The following is a 27,929-nucleotide window of genomic DNA, read 5'->3' as shown; positions in this document are numbered from 1 at the left end:
CACTGTGATAATATGGTTAAGACGAACATGTTTAAAGATTTAACTTCAGGTCTTGAATTTAAAGTAAAATAATTTATTTGTTGTAATACCTCATTTGTGGTGTATCGATTGGAGTGCCCATGTGGTTGCTTCTATATAGGGATGACTACCAGGAAATTAAAGATTAGATTAGCAGAACATAAAAATGCTATTCGAGTCTGTAATCCTTTATATCCGATGGCTCTTCATTATAAGGAGAAAAATCATGGCAGCCCAAGTACTTTGAAGATAATTGGCATAGAACATGTTCCTAGGTCAATAAGAGGAGGTGATAGAGTTAATAAGCTTCTACAAAGAGAGTCTTTCTGGATTTACATGTTAAAAACAACTGAATTTCCAGGTTTAAATGGGGAATTAGACTTTGTACCTTTATTGTAACAAAATGTTTGAATGATTTTTGTATTTTAGAAATAAAAATTATAATGTTACTTGATTTGTGACACCATTAGTATTGTGATACTTATGTTTGTTTGTTTGTTTGTTTGTTTGTTTTTTCAATTATGGTGTATACAGTGTTTGGTATAAAATGATATGTAATCTTTAAAATTCTTTCACTCCTGTTTCCCTGAAGTAGCATAACCAGGTGATTGTTATTAGACTAATTAACTGCTGCTCAAGATGAACTTTCAATGTGTTTGCTGTTCACACCCTGACGAAGGCAATAGCCGCAACGCGTAGGTTGTGCAGCTTGTGTGTATCACCTGTTTTTAAGTAACAGCCAAGATGAAATAAAGGCTTTTTAACATTACTTTTCGCTTGATTCGAGTGCCTTTGATTACCTACTATTACAAGTAAACATTTTTCCCTCGTATCCAAAGAGCACCGAAACTGAATTTACACCCCATGCAGCACATCTCTTGCATTATCTTTTTAAGGATAGTTTGGTGATCAGGAAAATGGAATTTGTTTAATTTATGGCTGAAGTGGTAAATTGTTCTGCTCAAACAGAAAGCAGAACGGAGAGAATTAAAATCATAATAAGGGAAGCTGAGAGATACTTGAATGTAGCAGGTGTAACATTGGAAAAATAAATGACATGCTAAAGACTCAATCAAGTACTCAAACAGCATGTGGAAGTACAAAATAATAATGGTTTTAACGATTCTGCAGTGGAATGTCAGAAGTCTTATTGCAAATGGATCAGAATTTAAAATGTTTATAGACCTATTAGATAAGAAACCAAACATAATTTGTGTACAAGAAACATGGTTAAAACCTAAATTAAATTTAGTTCTGCAAGGGTATAATATTGTAAGGAAAGACAGAAAGACAAGCAATGGAGGTGGGGTGGCCACATTTATAAAAAATGAATTAGAATTCACAGTTCAAACTGATGTTCTTTCTTCCTAGATCAGATATTAGAATGAATTAGAAATACACATTAGGAATTTAACAGGCACTGTTGAGGGAAACTGTCCCTCATGACTAACTTAAAAATAAATATTTAACTAACCTATCATTTATTCTACAGGCTCATTTTACACCGTTCTCCAATATTAGGATATTATTTCCTGTGTACATAAATTCTACATCAAACAATCATGTCATCCTCGTGACTATAAGCCCACACACACTTGACGTTAAGTAAAGTATAAAAGCAGAGCTGTTTCTTGAATTTCACAAAATCTTCCTCTGAGATTCTACAGGCGACAACCAAACCAAGGTGAGTTTTGGGAACAAAAACCTACTGAATAACATTTCTAAATGATCTTTGTCTTTAAAATACATTGAGAATCCACATACTGTATGAGTGCAGACATCTAACTTTTCCTGCTTATTCATTTTTAGGTTCATTTCAGATTCATCATGGCAGTGCTGAGAAGTCTAATGCTTCTTTTCATCATCTTCTCCATTGGGAATGCAGAAGGTAACCAAAACATTTAATTGTAAAACCCCTTTCTATTCCATTTTAAAAGCATTTTGGAAATGAGCAATACTCCATTTACTAATATTTGCATGATTAATGAGGGATTTACAGTGTCAAAGTACAACTAATTTAAATCACACAATAAATAAGTTACATAAAATAATAATGAAAAAATATAAACATACTTTGCTGTGTATATTACGAATGCCCTAACATTTATGTACTGGATGCCGTTGATTTAGTCATAAAATGCCCCAAAGGATGGTCAAGTTTTGGACTCCGGTGCTTCAAGTACTTCTCTCAGTCGGTTAACTGGATCACAGCAGAGGTAATGTATTAAGTTACAACAAGGTGATTTGGTCACACTTTACATTAGGTGTCTTTCACTACATCTAGATAAATCAATATGGTACAATGTACTTTTCTGTGTTGATGGTGTATTGCAAATCACTTGTGCTGCTATTGAGGTGGATACAGGTAAGGTTAGGGACAGTTATGGTGGTATGAGTAGGTTTAAGGGTGGGTTAAGGTGTAAGGAAAGGTCAACAGTGTAATCATTGATCTAATTACAGATGTAATTACATGCAGGTACAGTTTTAAAAAAAAAATATAAGTACAATGTTAAAATGTGCATCTAAACAATAAGTGCACTGAATCAAATTAAAGTAAACCTTTCTTTTCTGCAAATAAATGATACAGAAAACTGATACTGTGCAAATAATCGATCAGACTTTGTTTGAAAATGAGTAAAATGTTTAAAAAGTCACTTATGCTTTATGCTAAAAAGATTTGACTTTGTATTGACAATAAAAAATCTGTCTCTTTAGAGAAACTGCCAAGGTCTTGGTGCGAATCTCGCATCTGTGCGTAATAAACTGGAATATGAGTTTCTGCTGGGTCTGTTGCCTTCTTCCACACGTGCTTGGATTGGTGCTCATGATGCTGTACAAGTAAGTTAAATTGTGTCTACTAAAGAGATCTATTTATTTGTAGACTGGAATTTCAGTTTCACTTTATTTTGATAGTCCCTTTAACACATTCTGTTAACTATAAATAATGTTGTGTCTACATGTCTACTACTGTTAGTCTAGAATTAGTAGACTGGAATTTCTGCTCTAAACCGTAAATGCAATGTTCTAATGAAGATGGATTAAAGCTGAAATGAATTAGCTCCGTACTGAAGTCTGAGTACAGTAGTGCACTCTTATAATCATGTCTTTGCTCTTTAGGAAGGACAGTGGTTGTGGAGTGATGGATCTGTGTATGACTTTACCAACTGGTGCGCTGGAGAACCTAACAATCTGGGTACTGAGAACTGTCTGGAGATCAGCTTTTCCTGTAAGAATGCAGTCTGGTTTTTGAATACTTCACATCAGGGGCGGATCTACCGGGGTGGCACGGGGTGGCAACTGCCACCCTAAGAAAAAGCTTTGCCACCCCATCTGCCACCCCAAAATTATCAGAGAATAAAATATAAATGTTAGCAGTGTTTCAAGTACTACTACTTTTCAGCAGCGGCGCTTCAATGTGATGACATAAAAAAGACAGCGTATTGCAAAATAATGTAAAGAAAACACGTCTTTCAATAAACTGCATGACGGTTGCACGCGCACGGTGCGCGCCCAATATAGTCCGCTTCATTAACAAATGACTCTTATGAACCGGTTCTTTGGGAGTCAAAAACACAGCGCAGCCAAGTTCACTTACGAATTGTTTTCCATTTGTTCGTGAATCGGAAAATTACTGCTTCTCGGCTTACTCAGAAGTCCTCGAATTTTTATTTTTGCGAGCTGATTCACCGACCGCCCGCTCCACTTTCATCATGGATAAAGGTCTTTTTGCCATCCGACGAAACGATAACATGCAATCAATAAGAAGATCCCGATCACAGAAACTAGTTAGGTAAGAATCTAAATGTATTTTAGCTTTTCTCGATTGCTAACACATTATAAGTGATTCAGTTGGCCCAGTTACCCAAACCATTCGTTCAGTTATCAAAACAAAGACACATTTCTCAAAACGTTTAACAATGACTACATTAGGTAGCAAAACTGATGACACACCAGTCAAAATCTGAGAGACAGCTGAATGAATAATTTACAGGGGTTTTAAACTTACACAGTACCAGTACTGAGGGAAATTTCAGTATGTACAGTAAACTGTAGCACGTTGTACACCCTCAAACTTGTGATTGTCAACTTTCTCTGTAGCCATTTGTTATACTGTATTTTGCAGAACTGAGAAATTACTGTCTTGTGTCAGAAGACCAATACACTGCTATAGTACCTTATATACTGTAATAAAATCTGGCCAAATGTGCAGAGGATGCTGAATTTAGTTTTACTGTAATTGACAGGATACTGTATTGTGGTGCATGCCAAGTTCATACATATCTACTGCCAGATCAATTTACAATAGTAAAATGAAAAAAAGAAAGAAAAAAAATCACTGCTGTATTTTACTGTATCTGTAAATTTATTTTTGTATAGTGTAGTAGACAGTGAGCTGCAATATAATTCCTGAATCCCTGTAAGCGGTATTTTTGTTACAGTGTTATATGAATTGGTCTCACTAGTGTTCACTGGGCAGTGCAGTAGTGTGTGTATTTGTTAAGTTTTGTGTGTCATCTGAGGCCAAAGTTTGATTTTGTCAGACAAGAATAAGTTTTTGACTAAAACATTTTATTTTGACCTGGAAATTTGAGGTTTGTACAAGTTGGTGCATAGTTTTGAGAAAATGTTGAATTGTTTCATTTCAACTAGATTAAAAAGTTTGAAAGACAAATTTATGCTGGCTTGTCATAAACCCAACTTAAAGTCTCGTTTAAAAAACATAAATAGTTTGGTCAGTTAGGCCAGAATATAGATGTTCTGGGTGATTGCTAAAGTGTTGCTAGGTGGTTGCTAGGAGATTCTGGGTGGTTGCTAGGCTCTTGCTGCAATTGCTGATGTGTTGCTAGAGTATATAGTTGATAGGCTGTTCTGGGTGAACACACACAGACATTCCCACCTCTGTTAATAACAGAAACTCAAAAATTGTTTGCAAAAAACAAGTTTTTGTTGTTCTTTAACTTGCACTAAAACATGTGATTTATGCCATCGAAGTAACCTGTGTAATATTAATAAAACTGCTCATCTCCTTTAGTGATACAAGGTCAGACTCATTTTAAATCTGTTGATGTTTTTCATATAGTGTCTTTACTTGGTGCCATGATGGATATTGAAATATTGTTATTTATTTTGGTAATGCAATGTTTGTGAACACAATTGTGTATGTCAGGCCATAAATCTCCAAAAACTATGCATGGGCGCTTGCTTTGGTGTTGCCACCCCTCATAGACCTCATGCCACCCCTTTGCCACCCTATAAATAATTTTCTAGATCCGCCCCTGCTTCACATTATAATTTACATTACTATAATTTCATATCATACAGTAACATGTAATGGCTCATTTGGATTTCACAAAGTGCCTATAATGATCAGAATAACTTACTTCATTTTTCCACCCTACAGCTAACCGTTGCTGGAACGACTTGACTTGTGCAGGCCAAATAGGCTATATTTGTGTTACAGATGCTTGAGATCATATGCAGGCATGCTGCTCCACAGTTACATTGATTTTACACTTTGTGATCTTTACAAAAAAATATATTATAAAATTAAACTTCATGTAAATCTTTTCTAAGCTTTAATCTCTTCTGATACACTCCTCTAATCAATAAAAGCATTAATAAAGCAAATCATGTGTTGTGGAGTTAAATCAAATAAATGTATAAAAAAATAAGAATACTGTGTCACAAAATATCCCATTACTATTTTGGTGTGAGAAACCGAATCATGAAACATTTCTATACCTGTTTGACCGATCAGGTCAATAGTGATTCATTCACTGTTATGGCATTGCTAGTTCTGAATCTAAACAGCTGATAGAAACCAAACAGAACATGACTGCTGAAATATTATAGGAAAAAATTATTCTCATGCCAGAATAGGGCAATCTCCAACATCAGAGAAGGTTCTCTTTCATCATGTCATCAGTCCATCGTGAATGTGTTCGTCTTTCTGTGCTCCGAATTCACAATGCTTGGACAGCTCATACAATTGTAAGACTGGTGCCAGACTGTCTGGACCAAGAGAGGACTTCTCTCTGAGAAAACAAAGGAAATTAACATTTGAACTCTCCCTTGCAAAATTAGCATCCTCATCCAAGACGCAATCACACTCGATCACACCACAGCATTGCCTTAATCTACATTGCCTTTCCATCACTCCCTCTTCCCCCATCTCTTCTCTCTACATGCAGAGATGATCTGAAATTCACCCAAAATCTATGGTTTAATGTGAACAGTTATCATACAACACTATACATGTTCGGTATCATTTGAAATGTCTCAGTGTGACCTAAGATGTTAAGCATGTTGTGAACTAGAAGAAGAATGAGGACATGAATGAAAGCATCTAGAAAAGGAGTTAAAGGGGGATATATGAGAGGCTACAATGGTATACAAATTAAAGCTGGAAAAGGCTTTTAAAAGTAATAATACAAAACCATTATGGCACACCATGATGGGCAAGTCTTGATTGTCAAAGACACAAATAGCATTAGTGGTAGATAATGGCTGCGTCCGAAAACCTTGGTAGCTGTCTTGCTGCCTTATAAGAAAATGACTTGTACGGCAGCGTTTGTGCGTGAAGGCACCTCACGAAACTGATTTCAGACTTTTCAGACTTCTGAGGCAGCGTAACAGTTTAATGATCTACAGCAAAATAACGTGAGCTTTGGAGAGAACTAAACAAATAATTAATTACTACAGTTGTAATTTCTCGATAGAAATGATATCAAAATTGAAATATGTTGGTCAAAATCGTGCATTTATACACAAACTGAGAAGCAAACGCAACTTTCGGACACCATCTTTATTTTTTTAGCTCAACTGTCACAGAATGCAAAGCACAGGATTGTGGGATATCAAAGGCAGCTAAGGATACATCTTCCTTCCTTCAAAAATCGATCTGAGGAAGGTATCTCATGAGACAGGAAGTGAAGCTAACATTGAATTCGCACGTGCCTTGATGCCTTCCTACCTTGAAATGTGTCCTCAGAAGGCACCATTTTCCAGTTTTCGGATGCAGCCAATGAGATCATCAAAACATAAAAACCTCCAGGAAATGATAGGCTGGCTTATTCAAACTGCTACCCAGGCTCAATGCACGGGGCAAAAAAACTGAACTCATATATGGAATGAAGTGACCCAGACACAGTGCTTGAAACAAGGCAGGTTTTATTCAATCTCTTTCATGGGTCTACATGGTCTGATGGCTTTCAGAGCCAGCTTCCTTGAGGTAGAACTGCTGGGCATTACGGAAATCTTGGCACATGGAATGACTGAGGTGCTCTGTCTGGTTGCTCCGTAGTCGGGCGTGGGCCTGCGCAGAAACGGAAAAACAGTGTTTGAGCATGCCAGGTACACTGTGGGCTACATGTGGCGGAGGGGAATATGCCACCGCCTTGAGGGGGGAATATTAAACACTTACCTAAGGAAGACTGAGTGAGCAACAGGATCTTGGTCCTCCCACCCAATGCTTTTAGTCTTTGTACAACTAAACTGTTAGTTGTATGTGTGATGCCTATCGTGTTGCAATATGTGACCAGTCATGGAAAGTAGGGACACAAGTCGGTTCTGGGGCATTTTGAGTTATTCACAGATTCTGAAAGTGTAGTCTCCAAGCTTTCCAACGATGTTTAACACATGGAAATCTGATAATATTTGGAGGAGTTGTGGCCATTTGAAGGTAGGCACTCAAAAAAGCTCTAAAGGGAGAAAAACCCCTTTAAAGTTTGTGCAGTTCTCACCTGCTGGGAGTGACAATAGGGCTAATTTACATCTCATTTAGATAAGCCACACCCCCTGTAAAGCTGCATGGGCCGCATACTATTAATAATAAAGGATAATGTGCATTGTAAATGTCAGTAATTTATCTTTTTTGACTTTTATAAAAATGATTTAGACGCTGAAAATGATTTAGAGATAACATGTTGCAAGACACTCCTTTAAAATCTGGCCATCAGAGGGTTTTTTCACAGCCTACCTGACTGAAAGGCCTCATTATTATGCAAGTCATTTCAGGTCATTATTATGTGATTCTTTTGTCTTCTCAGGTGAGAAAATTTAATTTCATGATTATAGTGACCAAAATGATCACGGTTATCACAGAATCCTGTTCAAAAAGTCCTAATGCTACACAATGAAATAAATTCAGCAAGTTTGATGTAGAAAACCAGCAAATAACAAATAAAATTAGCATCAATATGTACTTTTTCTTTACATAAACATTAAAATAATAACATTAAAAATGATGGCCAGATTTTAAAGAAGTGTCTTGCAACATGTTATCTCTAAATCATTTTCAGCCTCTAAATCATTTTTATAAAAGTCAAAAAAGATAAATTACTGACATTTACAATGCACATTATCCTTTATTATTAATAGTATGCGGCCCATGCAGCTTTACAGGGGGTGTGGCTTATCTAAATGAGATGTAAATTAGCCCTATTGTCACTCCCAGCAGGTGAGAACTGCACAAACTTTAAAGGGGTTTTTCTCCCTTTAGAGCTTTTTTGAGTGCCTACCTTCAAATGGCCACAACTCCTCCAAATATTATCAGATTTCCATGTGTTAAACATCGTTGGAAAGCTTGGAGACTACACTTTCAGAATCTGTGAATAACTCAAAATGCCCCAGAACCGACTTGTGTCCCTACTTTCCGTGAATGGTCACATATATGTTTTCAAGGAAAAATATCAAGTTACAATTCAGCCAATTCATTTAAGCATCATGTTTTTGTTTTTTTTACTTTTACTTTTATCTGGTAATATTTACCCTAATCCTGGGCCTGGGTATTTGAGTACTCCTGATGATTTTAAATCTAGATCTGGAATTGGTTTTATTCATTTGAACATACGTAGTTTGCTTTCAAAAATTGACTTCGAATCGGGGCTCATTCAACAGATGCAGATTTTATTATTCTCTCTGAAACTTGTTTAGGCAAAGCTATTCCAGATAATGAACTAACAATGTTAGTGATCACTGTGTCATAGCTGCTGTGAGGAATACTAAACCTCCAAAATTTAGACCTCAAATTCTTTTTACAAGAAATAGAAAACATTTTGTTGATCCAGCATTTTATCATGATTGTCACGAATGTGGCTCCCGCACCTCCTCCTCTGCACCACCGGAGGGAGCCGTCACCTGAATATTGACTTTCACCCATTCGGACTACATTTCCCAGCTACGGCACCCCAGCAAAGTGTAAGGGATTTCTTCTCCAATGCTCTCTCTTCATCAACCAGCAGCCCTCTTTCTATCCCACTGATTCCAGTCGGATATCCTTCGTCTGCTCGCTGTTGACTGGTAAAGTGCTGGATTGGGCCACGGCCGTGTGGAGAGAGGACAGCTCAGTGTTTCCCACCTTCTCTGCCTTCCTGCAAAGCTTCAAAGAAGTCTTCGAGCACTCAGAGGGAGGGAAAAGCGCTGGAGATCAGCTTCTGTCGCTGAGTCAAGGTAAAACCACAGCTGCTGAACACGCTTTAACCTTCCGGACCCTAGCCGCTCAACGAACTGGATCGAGGACACGCTGAAACTGCTGTTTCGCAAGGGACTGTCCCTGGAGCTTCAGGCTGAGCTTGCATGTCGCGATGAGGGAAGATCGCTCAGCGAATTCATCGAACTGGCCACCCAAATTGACAACCTGCTTCGCTCTCGACGCCCTGTCTGTCTGCCTACTCTGACCAATCCCTCGCCAGAGCCCATGCAGCTTGGTAACACCCCGCTTAACCCAGAATAAAAGAGAAAGAGAAACTTCACTTGTGTTTGTACTGTGGTCAGGCCGGCCACATCAAGATCAATTATCCCATTCGACCAAATCCATCCGACCCGAAAGCGACGAGTTTCCCACTTTCTACCTGCTATTCCACTAACAGCCTCAAAATACCAGTTCAAGTAACAGTTAACAGTCAACGCATACCCACTCATGCTCTCTTAGACTCTGGGGCAGCGGGCAATTTAATGTCAGATATGTTCATCAAGGAACACAACATCACGCTAACAGACTGTAATTCTCAATTGACAGTGGAGGCGCTAGATGGTCTGCCCATTGGAGGGGGGAAAGTGGCATACATCACAGCTGAACTCGCTCTGCAAGTGGGAGTACTCCATCACAAGCACATCATATTCTACTTCATCCATTCACCTAACAACCCAGTCATCCTTGGTCTCCCGTGGCTCAGAACTCATAACCCACACATCTCCTGGAAGGAGGGCCAGATCATTCAATGGGATTCAGCCTGTCACAAGCGCTGCCTGAAACACATCACTCCTTTACCAGTTCAAGCTGTGTCAGTTCACGAAACCAATGCCGATGAGCCCGACGTTCCTGCTGAATATGCTGATCTGGCGATCGCTTTCAGTAAAAGCAAGTCGACCGAGTTACCCCCACACCGTTCCAGCGACTGTGCTATTGACCTACTACCAGGTACCACGCCCCCTAAGGGCAGAATATTTCCCCTCTCACAACCTGAATCAGCTGCTATGAAAGCATACAACGAGGAAGAATTAGCCAAGGGATTCATTTGGCCTTCTACGTCACCAGCGGCATCAGGCTTCTTTTTCGTTAAAAGGAAAGATGGCCTCCGACCCTGCATTGACTACTGCGGATTGAATGACATCACCCTGAAGTTTCGCTACCCTCTGCCACTGGTCCCCGCATCACTTGAGCAGTTAAGACAGGCCAAGTACTTTACCAAGCTGGACCTTTGCTGCGCTTACAATCTGATTCGCATCAGAGAGGGGGATGAATGGAAAACAGCCTTTTCCACCACTACCGGCCACTTTGAGACCCTCGTGATGCCGTTTGGGCTATCTAACAGTCCCTCTGTATTTCAGTCTTTCATCAATGACTATCAATTCTACAGGCGGTTCATACGAAACTTCAGTGGCATAGCGGCTCCTCTAACCTCCATGACAAAACGACACTCCACGTGCCTCTCCTGGTCCAACGAGGCTCTACACGCTTTTCAAGAATTGAAGGAACATTTCACCACAGCTCCCATTCTCCGTCACCCAGACCCAGAGCCGACCCATTGTTGAGGTCGACGCCTCTAGCACAGGCATCGGGGCTATTCTCTCTCAACACCAAGGTAATCCTGCAAAAGTGTTCCCATGTGCATTCTACTCCAGAAAGTTATCAGCAGCAGAGCGTAACTACGATGTAGGCAATCGAGAGCTATTAGCAATGAAGGTGGCTTTTTGAGGAGTGGCATCATTGGCTGGTGGGAGCACAACACCCGTTCACATACTAACAGACCACAAGAATCTAGAATACCTCCGCTCTGCTAAACGTTTAAACCCCAGGCAGGCTAGATGGGCCATGTTCTTCACTCGCTTTCAGTTCACGGTAACTTACCGACCAGGGTCAAAGAACACCAAAGCGGATGCGCTGTCTCGCCAAACGGAGGAGGTAGAGAGAGCGGAGAACAAGGAAAACATCATTCCAGACAAACTTCTGGTTGCTCCCGTACAGTGGGATGTCATGACCGAAATCACTTTGATCAATGAACAGACTGCACCACCACCTGAATGCCCACCTAACCGCACGTTCGTACACGTAAACCTCTGCAACACAGTACTGCACCAAGTTCACGATCTTCCCAGCTCTGGTCATCCAGATATCACTGCCACACTCCATCTGTTGCAAAACCGGTTCTGGTGGGACACCATGCTAACAGACATCACCTAATTCATCAAGAACTGTACAGCCTGTCAGACATGTCAACATCAGCCTCACATCAGGATACCACCCCTAATCTAACTGACAAACTGAACTCATGAACCAAGAACTCACCAGATTCCTACGCACATACTGCCAACAAAATCAATCCGACTGGAGCCGTTACCTGTTGTGGGCTGAATATGCACAAAATTCCCTCCAGAAACCTGCCACTGGTATAACACCCTTCCAATGTGTTCTGCACTTTCAACCACCACTCTTTCCCTGGTCTGGGGAACCATCCAACCTGCCATCGGTAGTGGATGCAACGAAGTGAGGAGACCTGGGTTCTGGCCCATCACCATCTACAGCGTGCAGTAAGACAAAAGGAACAGGCCAATCGGCATTGTCGCCCCAATCCTGAGTACACCATGGGACAATGGGTCTCGCTGTCGACAAGGGACCTTCGCCTACGACTTCCATGCAGAAAGCTCAGTCCCAGGTTTGTAGGGCCTTTCTAAATTATTAAGCAAATTACACCTGTGTCATTTCGTTTAGATTTACCTGCTAACTACCGTGTTTCTCCCACATTTCATGTGTCGCTGCTGTCACGAATGTGGCTCCCGCACCTCCTCCTCCACACCACCGGAGGGAGCCATCACCTGAATATTGACTTACACCCATTCGGACTACGTTTCCCATAGGCCCTCATTCCTGGAACTGATTGCACACGCACCTGCACCACATCACACTCACACTATTTAAGCCACACACACACATTCACACATTGCAAAGTCTTGATTTGCCCCGGTGATCATTTCTGAGTGTTTTCCTGTGGATTGTTATTCTGTTGCTGTTTGGACTGTTTATCTCCTGTGATTCTCTGCCGCCTGCCCTGATCTCTGCCTGTTTATTGGACTGTGTTTGCTTGCCGCCTGCCTCGACCATTGCCTGTCCCTGTTTATGTCTTTGCCTCTGCCTTTGTCTGCATTTATCATTATCTTAATAAAAGCTGCAAATGGATCCCCATTCTGGCGACCCATCATTACAATGATTTGTATCTTTTCCAATGGATCGTAATAATTTAATAAATGTTGAGATAGCATGGAATTTTTTCCATAGTAGTTGGTAAATAAGCATGCACCAATGCGTAAAATAAGAGTGAAGGCACAAAATAAACCTTGGTTTACATCGGAGCTAGCTAGGCTTCTGCAGGACAGGAATGCAGCTTGGGCCAAAGCTAGAAGCACCAAAGTTGAATCAGACTGGCTTCATTTTAGAAAGTTGAGAAATATTTGTACTTCCCAGATAATCAGATTATCAGATAATTAACCAGATAATAACCAGATAATTAGACAATTCTATCTAATCTAAACATCACAAAATTCAAATAATCTGGTTACATTTTGGAAAACTATCAAGTCATTGTCTCGAGCTGATAATATGGAGATTAATACAATTATTACTAAAAATGATCACCTGACTACAGAGAAGTCAGTTATTTTAGATAGTTTAAACAAGCATTTTATATCTTCAGGTTCTTTAAATTTGAATTTACCCAGTTCTGTTTCTCAGGGGGAACTTGCCATTGTTGGTTTCTCAGATAATGCTATCAAATGGTTTGCCAACTACCTTTCAGCGAGAACACATTGTGTTTTTATTTGTACCTCTTCTACCCCTTTTCCACCAAGGCAGTTTGAGTGCTGGTTCAGAGCCAGAGCCTAGTTTCAAATCAGTTTTTTTGTCTTTCGACACCCAAAGCACCAGCTCTGAACCAGGAAAAGTGGTTCGTAAGTAGCACCTAAACATTGCTGGTCTAGAAGTAAGAAAAGCTTGCATCTGGGGCTGAGGGTGGGGTTACGGTGACCAACAAGAAACTTATGACTGGAATGTTTGAAAGAGCAGCTACTCAAGATAATAGCAGCTTGATTGTAATCTCAGTTTATATAAAAATTACGGCAAGCATTGTTGGGGAAATATTCATGAAAATATAAGGAAAAGAAAATATCACGATGTCTCTATTCTCTTATTTATTTTTGTAGGATGAAGAGATACAGATCAAGAATCAGCAACAAAATACACTTAAAAAGGTATTATATAAGGTATTATAGATTTACTACTTTGACAAAACACATTTGAGTCACATGTGATATTCATAGATCCTGTCTGTCTCAGTGCTGAAACACTTTATACAAACTTACATGTATAAACAGATCAGAACTTAGATTACTGTAAAAAGGTCAGTATAATACACTATTGCAAATGTCAAACCCACATTAGTCCTCATTAATACAGGTTCATATGTTAATGATTCTTCATGATTTTCATCTTAAATCATACGCTGAAGGTTCAGAATTATTGGAATCACATTATTCAAATCTCCTGTTATCTTAAGGGAAACAGTAAGAAACCACTGAAAGTGCTGTGGTTATTATAACTATCATATATCCTTGTGCCAGACCAAAGTGTCACATAGACAACATCTCCAACCTCCAGGATCAACACAACTCCATTTGAGGAGTTTAACCGACTCTGAGGCTGATGAGCATCTGCCATAACCACACGCTTTCCATTCTTAACAATGGATGCAGCTGATACAGTTGGGCCAGCACCACGTACATTGATTCTGAACATGTACGCTCCTTTCAGTGGGGCTGTGAAAACACCTAAACCAAATAACAAGAGATACAGAATCAGCTGTTTCCTGTATGATTGCTTCATTACCAAACACATTGTGTAATAGTTTTTAATGATGACAGATAATTTATTTTTTTCATTCCTCCCAGAGAACTACTATATACAGGTTCATAATTAACATGAATGATGCATAATGTGTACAGTATAATTAATTCTAAAGCAAAGATCATGGTAACACACTAGTAATGACTGAAGTATTACCAAATCATTCAGAAGGAATTACTAATTATTTGGATCAATGTTCTAAAGTGAGAAACATGATAACTCTCTAGTAACTACTGAATCATTGTAAACTTTTGAGGTTTTACTTATTAATTAATTAGATTTTTTTGAAAGTTAAAAGTAATTACTCAAGTGTTAATAATGCATTACTCATTTGTTCCTGTGTAGATATTTATTAATTATGGATTAGTATTCTGAAGTGTTACCAATTCTTTTATACACATTACACAACTGCAGAGAGGTCTGAATGGAGCAGAAGGTTTTCAATACTATAAACTGAGTTTTATGACTCCATTTCATTGATAATTACCTGTAATTGGGTTGTAGGCGTTCCCTATGTTTGTGAAGACGTTCCTGTAGGTTAGTGTGATGTCAGTAGTAAAAGGACCAATATATCCACTGCCAGATTCCATCATTGAAGCTGAAAAAGCTATTTCTCTGTCTGTTATTGAAAAACATAAGCAATGCAGTGATATATTACTGTATTACACTGAGAATGTATACACTGAATTTAACATCATTCAAGCACACTTTCACCTCTATTTTCCTTTCTCAACTCCACTAGACCCAGAGTAAGATTTGAAATTTCTGTGAAGGAATAAAGATTCTGTTAAATGACATTTACACTGATTATTGTAATAGATAACACAATTTACACAGTATACACTCAACTTTACACTAACATTTACACTATACAATGTATTGCATTGGTGTTTTACTTTGAGGATGATTGATAAAAGAGTGAATGTTTTGGTGAAGTACCTTCATTTTTCTTGTTCAGCTCATCCCTCAGTTCTCTGATGTTTTCTTTCTGCTCTGTAACGGTGGCGGTCAGTTCTCTAATGTTTGCTTTCTGCTCTGTAACGGTGGCGGTCAGTTCTCTGTTCTTTTCTTTCTGCTCTGTAACGGTGGCAGTCAGTTCTCTAATGTTTGCTTTCTGCTCTGTAACGGTGGCGGTCAGTTCTCTGTTCTTTTCTTTCTGCTCTGTAACGGTGGCGGTCAGTTCTCTCAGTGCTGCATGGATGTCAGGGATGCCCAGATCACAGTATTGTTGTCTGTCAGTTGAAGCTTCAGCTCTCAAAGTGTCTGTTTGAGGTGGATTCTGTCTTCCGTCCTCAGAGCTGATCTGTTGACTGATCTCATTCTCATTGAGTCCTCCATCTACCTGCTGCTGGACGACAAACACAAAGGTTTCCAACAGCAGCAGTATACATACTAAAGCCTTCATTCTTCACTGATGTTTGTTTCCAGCTCTTGCTCTGTCATCCTCACAGCCTCTCATGTTCTTTTATAGTGTCCTGATTTACTGTCTTTTGTACATGATTTATATTACTTAAGATAAATAAGTAGTTCAAGTTAATAGTTAATCATAATCAAAGGGATGTTCCAGGCTCAGTAGATGTTTAGCTATGTTTACAACATTTGTGACACTATGTTGATCTAAACAGAATCTGTTCTTTTATATATATTTATATAGATCAATGGTTGGCAACCTTGTAGTATGTAAAAGGAAAATCACAGAAACATCCGGTCGTGTGAATGGATTGTCAGCGCAGGTTTGAATCTCACACTTTAATAGTGTAGCGTTTTCAGACAAGAATGAGGACTTTAGGTGAAAAAGAGGTGTTCTGAAAAAGAGACAGAGCAAGTTACAATCTTCTTTTATCCCTTCCTTGACCATGTGACTGAACCCCAAATGTGAGACATTCAAACTGACCAATCAAAAGATTAACACTTTCCCACTGTAATAAAGGTGTGACAATTCGCAGACCCCCAGTATACATACATCTTGGCCTACAGGCCTTGATCACTATCACAACACCTCTTTGTCTTTAGTGATTCCAGATGGCCCTTGTGGTTAGAAATAGAGGGGGTTTGAAACAGTAAAGCAGATGTCTTTGTTCATTTTCTAATATCTTTGATTATTTTCAACCTTACAACATCTTATATAGATGGTCACTCCACTCTCTGGTATCCATGTGCATAACTTACAACAGTTACCAGGTTAACCAGCTTTATGTTATGACAAAAAAGGAAAGATTGGATGTCAATTTACACAGAAAAAAATAGTGAGTGATGTATACAGTATAGTGTCGAATTTAGCAATGAAATGTATGTGGCTATACTAAAGAAACTCACTATTATTCAACAGAAAACTTGTCAAGTTATTAATTTCTATGACATGTATAAAAACTTTAATTATTAACCTGATTTACAACTTTTCCCACCTGCTCTAGATTTTGGGAAATTAGATTTATGCACTTATGATAACGTTTACAATAACTCATTTTACGGTACCATAATATGAGCTGTTGTTTCACAGTGGGTGCTTTGATCTTAACACCTTTATTGATTTTTATTCTCAGGTTAGATAAAGTAAGTCGAGTCTGGCCTGAATTATAAGCATTTTAAATTACTTACCATTTGTTTAGAAGACTTCACTGTGGTATATTCTTGATTAAAGTCTTAAAACACTATAAATCAACGCTTTGGTAGGCAGTTTTTATAATCAGTTAAATTTCTTTTAATTGGTTACTTTTCATTTTATAATAAACAAAAATGTGAAGGCAAATAAAACTTCATGAAAGTATAGAGTACAATAATCACACTTTGAGTCAAAGGTGTAGTCAGCTCTGGGCTTCTTGTCCTCAGCTCTGGGCTTCTAGGTGTAGGGGGTTTAATGACGTATCAGTATCTGAAGAGACAATCAACTCTTCAGTTTTTATACTCCTGTTGTTTGCCTTAAGTTTGTTGTTTGCCTTAACTTTGTCAAGGCCTAATAGGTGTAAGCTGTCCACCTTTTCATGTCAATGAACTCCAGTAAACTCAACCAAGATGTCCTTTTAAGGTTCAAGGAGTAGACACACAGTTTGTGTCCTTGAACACACACATAAACACACACTTCTGCTCCTTCTTCTCATGGGTAGGCACACACACACACATAACAATTACTGTACATCTCTGTCAATATGTGTAGCAAAAAGGCATCTACAATAAAGAATAAGGCAGGGTAATTACATTTCCTTTATTAATTATTATGTCAGATTGTAATCAATTTTACATTTACACATTTGGCAGATGATTTAATCCAAAGCAATTTATGTTTATTTGTACATCATCTTTTACAATGCACATTGTTGTACAGAAAACAAAAGAAAACATTCTTTTAAAACAAGCAGCCAAAGGAAAAAGTGCCAAGGAAAATCCTTAAGATATTTACAAAATTAATCAGTTTGCAATCTTGAGTTGTTAAATGAATGAATGAATGAATGAAGCATTGATAAATATTGGAGAAAAAAAATAATAGCTCTGTAAAAGTTCTGTTTTGGATCATAGTCTGTCTAAAAGTACACTGTATGTAATGCTACTCTTTGTTTGTCCACATCTATTTCCTACTTGTATTTTACCCTTTGATTGCCATGGCTGTGCATTTAGATTCTAGTCATGGTGCAAAATCACTACGTGGTTTAAATTTTTTTGTATTTAATTTTTTAATCAATACTTTATTGTGCTTTTCTTACAAACTGATTTACCAGTATTGTCAGTAACATAATTTCAGTTATCCATTTTAAACAAATGTAAAACAGAAATGCACAGAGAAAAAAGGATGTGCAGAAGTTATAACTCACTTACTGTTTAATTTTTTAAAAACAATTTCTAAATAAATTTTTGCCTCGCCACGGCCAAATCGCAAATCTAGCATCCTCAATGTCTTGGTTTCATGCTGACTGAATTTGGTGGCAATTGGATGAATCCACTAGGAGAAGAATATCAAATTCCAGAGTATGCTTTTTTCAAACAACACACAATAGCTGACTTCCTGTTGGGTTGGTGTATTCTTTTTTTTTTTTTTTTTTTTAATTTATTAGGAACAATGGACAGTCAATTAGCTACAGAGCTAAATTTCATCTGCAGTCCCTGGGCAGGAGAAACTAAAACACATAAAATAACTAAGACAGTCATCAACAATAACATATACAATTCCACACCTTTTTGTTTGTGATCTAATATGTCATTGCTGCACTGCTTCAATGCATTTGTCACAGAGCCTGTTACACCCTCAACACAAGACCTTTCAGCTCCGCCAACACGATCCCAATCACTGAAATTCTAATTCATCACACCTGCACCAGCTCATCGCAGCACACTACTTAAGCAGTCACTCTTCAGTTTACCTTTGTCTGGTCTTGTTGGTACTTGCCATTACACTTACCTACCCATGGTACTCATCTGTTCTGTAATCCATCCGTCTTTATCTGTCTTATGCCTTCCTCGTCCAGCGATCCCGATTCAACTTGCAAAATAAGGACTATTCAGTTCAAGTGAAGTTATCTTGAATTATCTCTGAGTGCACATCCTTACCTGCTACTATCGCCTGTTCTGCTGAACCTGTAAATAAAAGACTGTGTGTGGAAGTTACTGTCTGCTAGCAGAAGATCAGACCAACATGCAACGTACTGGTGCAGAAACCGATAACATCAATCCAGATCCATTCACGGAATTAGTACATGCACTCTGTCAGTCACTACTACCCCCGGCACCATCTTCTTCACCATCTGTCTCTGCCAGTCCCATGGCCTGACCAGTGACATACTCCAGTAGGTGGAATGCAGCGGGTTTCTTCTCCAGTGTTCCCTGTTTTTTGAAATGCAACCAGAAAGTGCCAAGATCACCTACATAATTTTACTGCTAACTGGACTTGCTCTTCAGTGGGCGAGGGCAATAATGGTTCTGTGACTAACTCGCTAACAGCATTCACGTTTCACTTCAAGGAAGTATTCGGTCAGACGGTGCCTTCTCTATCAGTGCATGATCAACTCTTCAGATTACATCAAGGTAAACATCTGTTTGTGACTATGCCCATCAGTTTCACACACTGGCAACCGTCAGTGGCTGGAATGGAACTGCTTTTCAGCAAGGTTTCAACTCTGATATTCGTCAACAAATGGTCATATATGATGATGTAATCAGACTGGAGAGCCCTTCCAGCACCTGAGCCCATGCAGATTGATACATTCCATCTGACACGTGTGGTGCGTCAATGCAGAATTCTCCAGCATATGTACTGTGGGGCTGAGGGACCACCACGCCCATCAGTGAATACCATATAACTTCCCACAGCTGCATCCTCATAGTAGTAGACCAATTCTCCAAGGCATGCAGGTTAATCCTTCTGAAGGGACGACCCACTGCATTAGAAACAGTTGAACAACTTTTCCAATATGTGTTCCAACATTTCTGTCTACCAGAGGACATTGTATCAGATAGGGGTCCCCAATTCATCTCCTGAGTCTGGCAGTCATTCTTCCATTTGCTGGGCATCTCTGGAAGTCCATAATCTGGTTACCATCCTCAAACCAACAGCCAGACTGAGCGTAAGATCCAGGAGATACCTGCAGTCCTACTGCCATGACCACCAGAACAGCTGGAGCCGTTTCCTTCCCTGGGCTGAGTATGCCCAGAACTCCCTATGTCAGACCACCATGGGACTAACACTGTTTCATTGCATACTCTGCTACCAGCCACCCCTGTTTCCCTGGTCAGGAGAGCCATCAGAGGTTCCAGCTGTGAACCATTGCTCCCAGGAGAGCGAGAGGGTCTGGTACTCAGCTCATGTCCATCTGCAACAGGCAGTATGGAGACAAAAGAGCCAGGCCGATGCACGAAGATTTGCAACACCCTTATATCATCCAGGACAAAAGGTCTGGCTCTCTACCATGGACATCCATCTTCATCTGCCCTGTCGTGAGTCGTGTCGTGAGTCCCCACTACATTGGTCCATTCACCATCAATTAAGTCACCTATCGGTTAAACCTTCCCTCACACTACCATATTGCACCAACCTTCCATGTTTCACTCCTCAAGCCCTACACTAACCCTCTGGTTATTTTTCCTTCCAGGTCTGGTGTTGATGTACCTCGTCCACCAGAGGTCGCAGACGAGGACTCATCTACAAGGTCAAAACCATCCTGGACTCACGAGAGTATCTTATTGACTGGGAAGGATATGGTTCCGAAGAAAGATCATGGGTTGCTTGAGATGACACCCTAGGTCCATCACTACTAACCGAATTCCATGCTAACCATCCCAACCACCCAGCTCCAAGAGGAAGAGGTCATCCACATCGTCGTGCAGTGCAGTCTTCGGGAGCTGGCTGTGGAGGGGGAGAGGAGGGTACTGTCACGGAGCCTATCACACCCTCAGCACCAGACCTCTCAGCTCCACCCACACGATCCCAATCACTAGAATTCTAATTCAACACACCTGTACCAGCTCATCACAGCAGACTACTTAAGCAGTCACTCTTCAGTTCACCTTTTTCTGGTCTTGTTGTTACTTGGCGTTACACTTACCCGTGCTACTCACCTGTTCTGTTTAATCCATCTGTCTTCATCCGTCTTCTGTCTTCCTTGTCCAGCAATCCCAATTACCTGCTATCGTCTGTTCTGCTGAACATGTAAATAAAAGACTATGTGGAAGTTACCTGTGTTGTCTCCATCTTTCTGCTAACAGCATTGCAGGCTCATCAAAATGGAATGTAGTTCCACAAATGAATCAGTGCATCGAATCTGCTGTTCGGAGCTCCAAAGTCACGTGATTTCAGCCGTTGGCAGTTTGACACGCGATCTGAATCATGATTCGATACACTGATTCATTTGTGCTCCAAAGCTTCATGAAGCAGTGTTTTGAAATCGGCCATCACTAAATAAGTCATTATTTTGTTTTTTTTTGCCGCACCAAAATATTCTCGTCGCTTTATAATATTAATATTGAACCACTGTACTCACATGAACTGATTTAAATATGTTTTTAGTACCTTTATTGATCTTGAGAGAGAAAATGTCATTGCTCCCTATGGAGGCCTCACAGAGCCATCGGATTTCAACTAAAATATCTTAATTTGTGTTCCGAAGATTATCGAAGGTTTTACGAGTGTGGAACGACATGAGGGTAAGTAATAAATGACAGAATTTTCATTTTTGGGTGAACTAACCCTTTAATAACTTTCTTTCCATTGGCTGTCAGCCTGTTTTAGAATAGAATTGAAAATTTTACTCTTTGTTTTTAAGGTTTTACATGGACTAGCTCCCTCCTATCTTTCAGACCTTTTGAGTACAAACACTCCAGCTAGACAGTTAAGATCATCCATTTAGAATCTCTTACTGGTCCCTAGATCTAGGCTGAAGACTACAGGTGACCGGGCTTTTGCCATAACCGGCCCTAAACTGTGCTCTCTATTAGATTAATCTCTTCAAAATCACTTTTCAAAGCAAAATTAAAAACTTTCTCTTTGAGAAGGCTTATAATCGATGAGTTTAAAAGGGCTTTTGTCTAAACATGAATTGCTGTATTTGTGTCTTATTGTCATTTTGTTTTCTTTTTGTTTTGCTTTGAATTGATATTGTTCAGCACAGTGGTCAACCACTGTTGTTTTTATTGTGCTTTATAAATAAATTGAGATTAAAAAATAAATTGAGATTTAAATAATGTAGTAATGATTATAATATTGATCATTATTAGTAGCAATGGTAGTGATGGCATAAAACAAACAAACAAACAAAAAAACACAAATACAATAAACAAGACTTCCCAAATATTGTCTAAACAAAGTTAACATAATTGCTTTTAAATCCACAGTAATGATTATCAAAATAACTACAAGCGTGTCACTCGTGTAAAGGAAAAGTCATGAAAACAGAGAGGACGAGGGTCCTGAACTCCGTTCAGAGGTGGTAATTTATCCAGACTCAAAATGTTTGCAGCGTTTCATGGTTTATGGTTTTAATAGAGATCTGCAGTAATGGTACATCTATTCATTCGTATACTGCGATGTAGTATATCCAAACTGCTAGGGGGAGCTCTCGCAAATATGCGTTTCCCCAGTGAGCCTACTTGCACAGACCTTGTGCAAAGTCAGGGAGGACGAGGAGCAGGTCTTGCTAGTTGCGCCCTATTGGCCCTACCGGACCTGGTTCCCGGAACTCTCGCTCCTCGCGACAGCCCCTCCCTGGCGCATTCCTCTCCGGAAAGACCTTCTTTCTCAGAGACGGGGCACTCTTTGGCACTCGCATCCAGGCCTCTGGAAACTCTTTGTCTGGTCCCTGGAGGTTCTAGGTGACTTACCCTCCGAGGTACTTAACACCATCACTTCGGCACGTGCACTATCTACGAGACGTGCTTACGCCTTGAAGTACAACCTGTTCGTCGAGTGGTGCTCTTCTCGCCGAGAAGACCCCCGAAGATGTTCGATCAGAGTCGTGCTTTCCTTCTTGCAGCAGGGGTTGGAGCATAGGCTGTCCCCCTCCACCCTCAAAGTTCATGCTGCCGCAATTTCCGCATACCACGACCACATAGATGGCAAGTCTGTTGGTAAGCACGACCTGGTCGTCAGGTTCCTTAGGGGGGCGAGACGATTAAATCCTCCTCGACCCCCCTCCATACCCTCTTGGGACCTTGCTCTGGTGCTAAGAGCACTCCAGAATGCTCCCTTTGAGCCCTTGCAGTCAGCAGACTTAAAGATTCTGTCTATGAAGACTTTGCTGCTGGTTGCATTGGCCTCCATCAAGAGGTTAGAGGACCTGCAGGCATTTTCGGTCGACGAATTGTGCCTAGAGTTTGGGCCAGGTGACGGCCACGTGGTACTGAGACCCCGGCCTGGCTATGTGCCCAAGGTTCCTACAAGCGCAGCCCCCAGGGGAGGCAGACCCAGCCCTGGCTTTGCTCTGTCCAGTTCACGTTTTGCGACGATTCTATAGCCTTCGTGTTGAGCCGGTCTCCTCCCGTGTTCACACCTCAGGTCAGAGGCATGGAGAGCCCCTGGCTTAGTGTCGGCTTGCTGCGCTTACATGCGCTTTTACTCCAGAGAGTCCCTACAAGGCAGCCCCTTTGAGTCCTCCGATCTCCCTTTGGCAGCCGACGTGGCGGAGCATCTGGCGCCAGGCCTATACTCTGTTGCATCCTTCAGAACCGGGTTTAGGCTGGGTACCATATGTGTGACCCTACAGGGATCCCATATGTCTAGTTCCACGGTTGCTCCTAAACGAAGCCCGTGTCTTTCCCTCTGGGAGTACCCACCTCTCATCGGGTTGGAGTCACCCCAGTTCTTCCATATGTAATACAGCCCTACAGGAATAGTCCATATGTACTTCTCCACATAACTCCTACGGGGAAAGATGTGGCTACGCAGCGTTCCTTTCCAGTGAAAGGGTACACTTTCCCAGTGTTATCCAATAGTCTCGCTGAGTGGGGTTTGGGGAACAGCAGTGATCAACACTCTCTGTGTTAGCCCTGTCCCACTGTCCTTAGGCAAGGGGGTTCAGGTGGCTTACAACAGAGCACTGGAAGGGGGGAGCTCCTGTGGCGCTTGGTAGGGATTCCTATTCGTCGGTCTGTACGACGTACGTCGAATGTGACTGACTGAATGGGAACGTCTCGGTTACAAAGGTAACCCTCGTTCCCTGAAGGAGGGAACGGAGACGTACGTCCCGTCGCCACAGTCGCTGTACCCCGCTGATGCTGCCGCCTATCTGGTTCAGCTCCTCAGCGAAAACCTGAAGATGCAACACACCTGCTGCTCAGTATATACCCGCGCTGCGAGGCGAGCAACTGCTGCCTGTGATTGCATGCCAATGTGCATTGGCTCGTTTTTACACTCGAAGTAGATTGGCCTCTCTAGTGAGATTCCTATTCGTCGATCTGTCCGACGTACGTCTCCGTTCCCTTCTTCAGGGAACGAGGGTTACCTTTGTAACCGAGACAATTTGCTTCTGATCTACATATACTATTGTCATCACTTCAAAAAAACTTTGAAATCCTATCTTATAGAAAATTGTTTTTAATATATTGTAACTTTTTTGTAAAGGATAATTCATTGCACCCAGAATGCAAACCAGAAGATACAAAGAAGCAACTATAATTTCAATGCAATATTGAGGCATAGATCAAAGACCAAATGTTTGGTCATTGTAATGAAGTCCACAGGAGAAGAGAACCTAAGTGCAGTTTAATATAATCCAAAACATGAAAAAATACAAAGACGTGGCTTGACTAAAACTGACACTCACCAAACAGCAGGTTATACAAACAAAGCTAGACAAGAGAACAATGAAACATGAGTGCTATATATACACAGACTGAAACAAAGACACCTGTGAATGATCAACAAAGAATCATAAGGTGATTTCAACATAGGCTGCGACTGGAGGCAATCGATCGGTGAGAGTATCCGCGTGCAGATGGGGAGACGTGAAGTCAGACACTTTCTGCTTCTTGTAGTGACGCTCGTGCTGCGTTTGCATACTTTATCACAGCTGAAGTGAAATAAATGCAATATTTGACTAATACACTGATGTTTCAGAGACATTTTCATTCAATACTTTATGTACTGCTTACAGCTTCCGTTTTTGCAAGAATAAAGTTAAACATATTATTGAAATACCAGTGTAGTGGGATCTATGTTTTTATCAGTTTTATTTACATAAATTTTACATATCAAACAATCATGTCATCCTTGTGACTATAAGCCCACACACACTTGACGTTAAGTAAAGTATAAAAGCAGAGCTGTTTCTGGAACTTCACAAAATCTTCCTCTGAGATTCTACAGGCGATAACCAAACCAAGGTGAGTTTTGGGAACAAAAACCTACTGAATAACATTTCTAAATGATCTTTGTCTTTAAAATACATTGAGAATCCACCGTGTGCAGTATATGAGTGCAGACATCTAACTTTTCCTGCTTATTCATTTTTAGGTTCATTTCAGGTTCATCATGGCAGTGCTGAGAAGTCTAATGCTTCTTTTCGTCATCTTCTCCATGGGGAATGCAGAAGGTAACCAAAACATTTAATTGTTAAAACCCTTTCTATTTCATTTTAAAAGCATTTTGGAAATGAGCGATACTCCATTTACTAATATTTGCATGATTAATGAGGGATTTACAGCGTCAATGTACACCTAATTTAACTCACACAAACATAAAATAAGTTACATAAAATAATAATGAAAAAATAAAAACATACTTTTCTGTGAATATTGCGAATGCCCTAACATTTATGTACTGGATGCCGTTGATTTAGTCATAAAATGCCCCAAAGGATGGTCAAGTTTTGGACTCCGGTGCTTCAGGTACCTCTCTCCGTCGGTTAACTGGATCACAGCAGAGGTAATGTATTAAGTTACAACAAGGTGATTTGTTCAAACTTTACATTAGGTGTCTTTCACTACATCTAGATAAATCAATAAGGTACAATGTACTTTTCTGTGTTGATGATGTATTGCAAATCACTTGTGGTGCTATTGAGGTGGATACAGGTAAGGTTAGGGACAGTTATGGTGGTATGAGTAGGTTTAAGGGTGGGTTAAGGTGTAAGGAAAGGTCAATAGTGTAATCATTGATCTAATTACAGATGTAATTACATGCAGGTACAGTTTTTAAAAAATATATAAATACAATGTTAAAACGTGCATCTAAACAATAAGTGCACTGAAACAAATTAAAGTAAACCTTTCTTTTCTACAAATAAGTGATACAGAAAACTAATACTGTGCAAATAATCGATCAGACTTTGTTTGAAAATGACTAAAATATTGTTTAAAAAGTCACTTATGCTTTATGCTTAAAAGATTTGACTTTGTATTGACAATAAAAAATCTGTCTCTTTAGAGAAACTGCCAAGGTCTTGGTGCGAATCTCGCATCTGTGCGTAATAAACCGGAAAATGATTTTCTGCTGGGTCTGCTGCCTTCTTCTTCCTCACGTGCTTGGATTGGTGCTCATGATGGTGAACACGTAAGTTAAATTGTGTGTACTTAAGAGACCTATTTGTTTGTAGATTGGAATTTCGGTTTCACTTGTTTTTTGATGGTCCCTTTAACACATTTTGTTGACTATAAGTAATGTTGCTTTGACATGTCTACTACTGTTAGTCTAGAATTAGTAGACTGGAATATCTGCTCTAAACCGTAAATGCAATGTTCTAATGAAGATGAATTAAACCTGAAATTAATTAGCTGAAGTCTGAGTACAGTAGTGCACTCTTATAATCACGTCTTTGCTCTTTAGGAAGGACAGTGGTTGTGGAGTGATGGATCTGTGTATGACTTTACCAACTGGTGCGCTGGAAACCCTGACAATCTGGGTACTGAGAACTGTGTGGAGATCAGCTTTTCCTGTAAGAATGCAGTCTGGTTTTTGAATACTTCACATTATAATTTACATTACTGTAATTTCATATCATACATTAACATGTAATGGCTCATTTGGATTTCACAAAGTGCCTATAATGATCAGAATAACTTACTTCATTTTTCCACCCTACAGCTAACCGTTGCTGGAACGACTGGACCTGTGCAGGCCAAATAGGCTATATTTGTGTTACAGGTGCTTGAGATCATATGCAGGCATGCTGCTCCACAGTCACATTGATTTTACACTTTGTGATCTTTACAAAAAAATTATATTATAAAATTAAACTTCATGTGAATCTTTTCTAAGCTTTAATCTCTTCTGAAACACTCCTCTAATCAATAAAAGCATTAATAAAGCAAATTGTGTGTTGTGGAGTTAAATCAAATAAATATATAAAAATAAGAATATTGTGTCACAAGGTTTGAGGATATGCTTATCAGAATGACATTAAATGATGTAATAATCATGGGAGGAGTTTAAGGAAGCTGCACACAGCTGCTTTATCATTGACAATCACTAGAAAACATTTGCACGTTTGTTTCTTAGGCAAATATCACCCTCATCCAGCGCTCTTTTTGTTTTCTGTCTATATAAAATATCCCATTACTATTTTGGTGTGAGAAACCGAATCATGAACAATTTCTATACCAGTTTGACCGATCAGGTCTATAGTAATTCATTCACTATTATGGCATTGCTAGTTCTGAATCTAAACAGCTGATAGAAACCAAACAGAACATGACTGCTGAAATATTATAGGAAAAAATGATTCTCATGCCAGAATAGGGCAATCTCCAACATCAGAGAAGGTTCTCTTTCATCATCTCAGCTGAGTCTGGAACCGCATACTTCCCTACTATATAGCAGGCAAAAAGCAGTAGGCGAACGGTCCAATAACCAGTCCGTCGTGAATGTGTTCGTCTTTCTGTGCTGCGAATTCGCAATGCTTGGACAGTTCATACAATTGTAAGACTGGTGCCGGACTGTCTGGACCAAGAGAGGACTTCTCTCTGAGAAAACAAAGGAAATTAACATTTGAACTCTCTCTTGCAAAATTAGCATCCTCATCCAAGACGCAATCACACTCGTTCACACCTCAGCATTGCCTTAATCTACATTGCCTTTCCATCACCCCCTCTTCTCTCTACA

At 39.8% G+C, this 27,929-nt stretch overlaps 2 protein-coding genes across 2 annotated transcripts; both read left to right on the top strand.

The window, feature by feature from the left end:
* The first annotated feature begins 1,622 nt into the window (after positions 1-1,622).
* LOC125246352 (ladderlectin-like) lies at positions 1,623-5,646 on the top strand. Its single transcript, XM_048157325.1, has 6 exons — positions 1,623-1,702; positions 1,828-1,906; positions 2,149-2,234; positions 2,734-2,856; positions 3,136-3,244; positions 5,420-5,646. The coding sequence occupies exons 2-6, from the start codon at positions 1,846-1,848 to the stop codon at positions 5,485-5,487; spliced, it is 447 nt and encodes a 148-aa protein (XP_048013282.1). The 5' UTR covers positions 1,623-1,702; positions 1,828-1,845; the 3' UTR covers positions 5,488-5,646.
* A 19,206-nt stretch (positions 5,647-24,852) lies between these two features.
* On the top strand, positions 24,853-27,130 carry LOC125246351 (ladderlectin-like). The gene is made up of 6 exons (XM_048157324.1): positions 24,853-25,213; positions 25,344-25,422; positions 25,669-25,754; positions 26,256-26,381; positions 26,655-26,763; positions 26,913-27,130. Exons 2-6 carry the CDS (start codon positions 25,362-25,364, stop codon positions 26,978-26,980), a joined length of 450 nt encoding a protein of 149 aa, XP_048013281.1. The 5' UTR covers positions 24,853-25,213; positions 25,344-25,361; the 3' UTR covers positions 26,981-27,130.
* The last annotated feature ends 799 nt before the right edge of the window (positions 27,131-27,929 follow it).

The sequence above is a fragment of the Megalobrama amblycephala genome, linkage group LG14 (genome assembly GCF_018812025.1).
Source record: "Megalobrama amblycephala isolate DHTTF-2021 linkage group LG14, ASM1881202v1, whole genome shotgun sequence".
In the NCBI taxonomy this organism is placed as follows: domain Eukaryota; kingdom Metazoa; phylum Chordata; class Actinopteri; order Cypriniformes; family Xenocyprididae; genus Megalobrama; species Megalobrama amblycephala.
The sequence above is the reverse complement of the archived record's forward strand: the minus strand, read 5'-3'. Positions and strand labels throughout refer to the sequence as shown.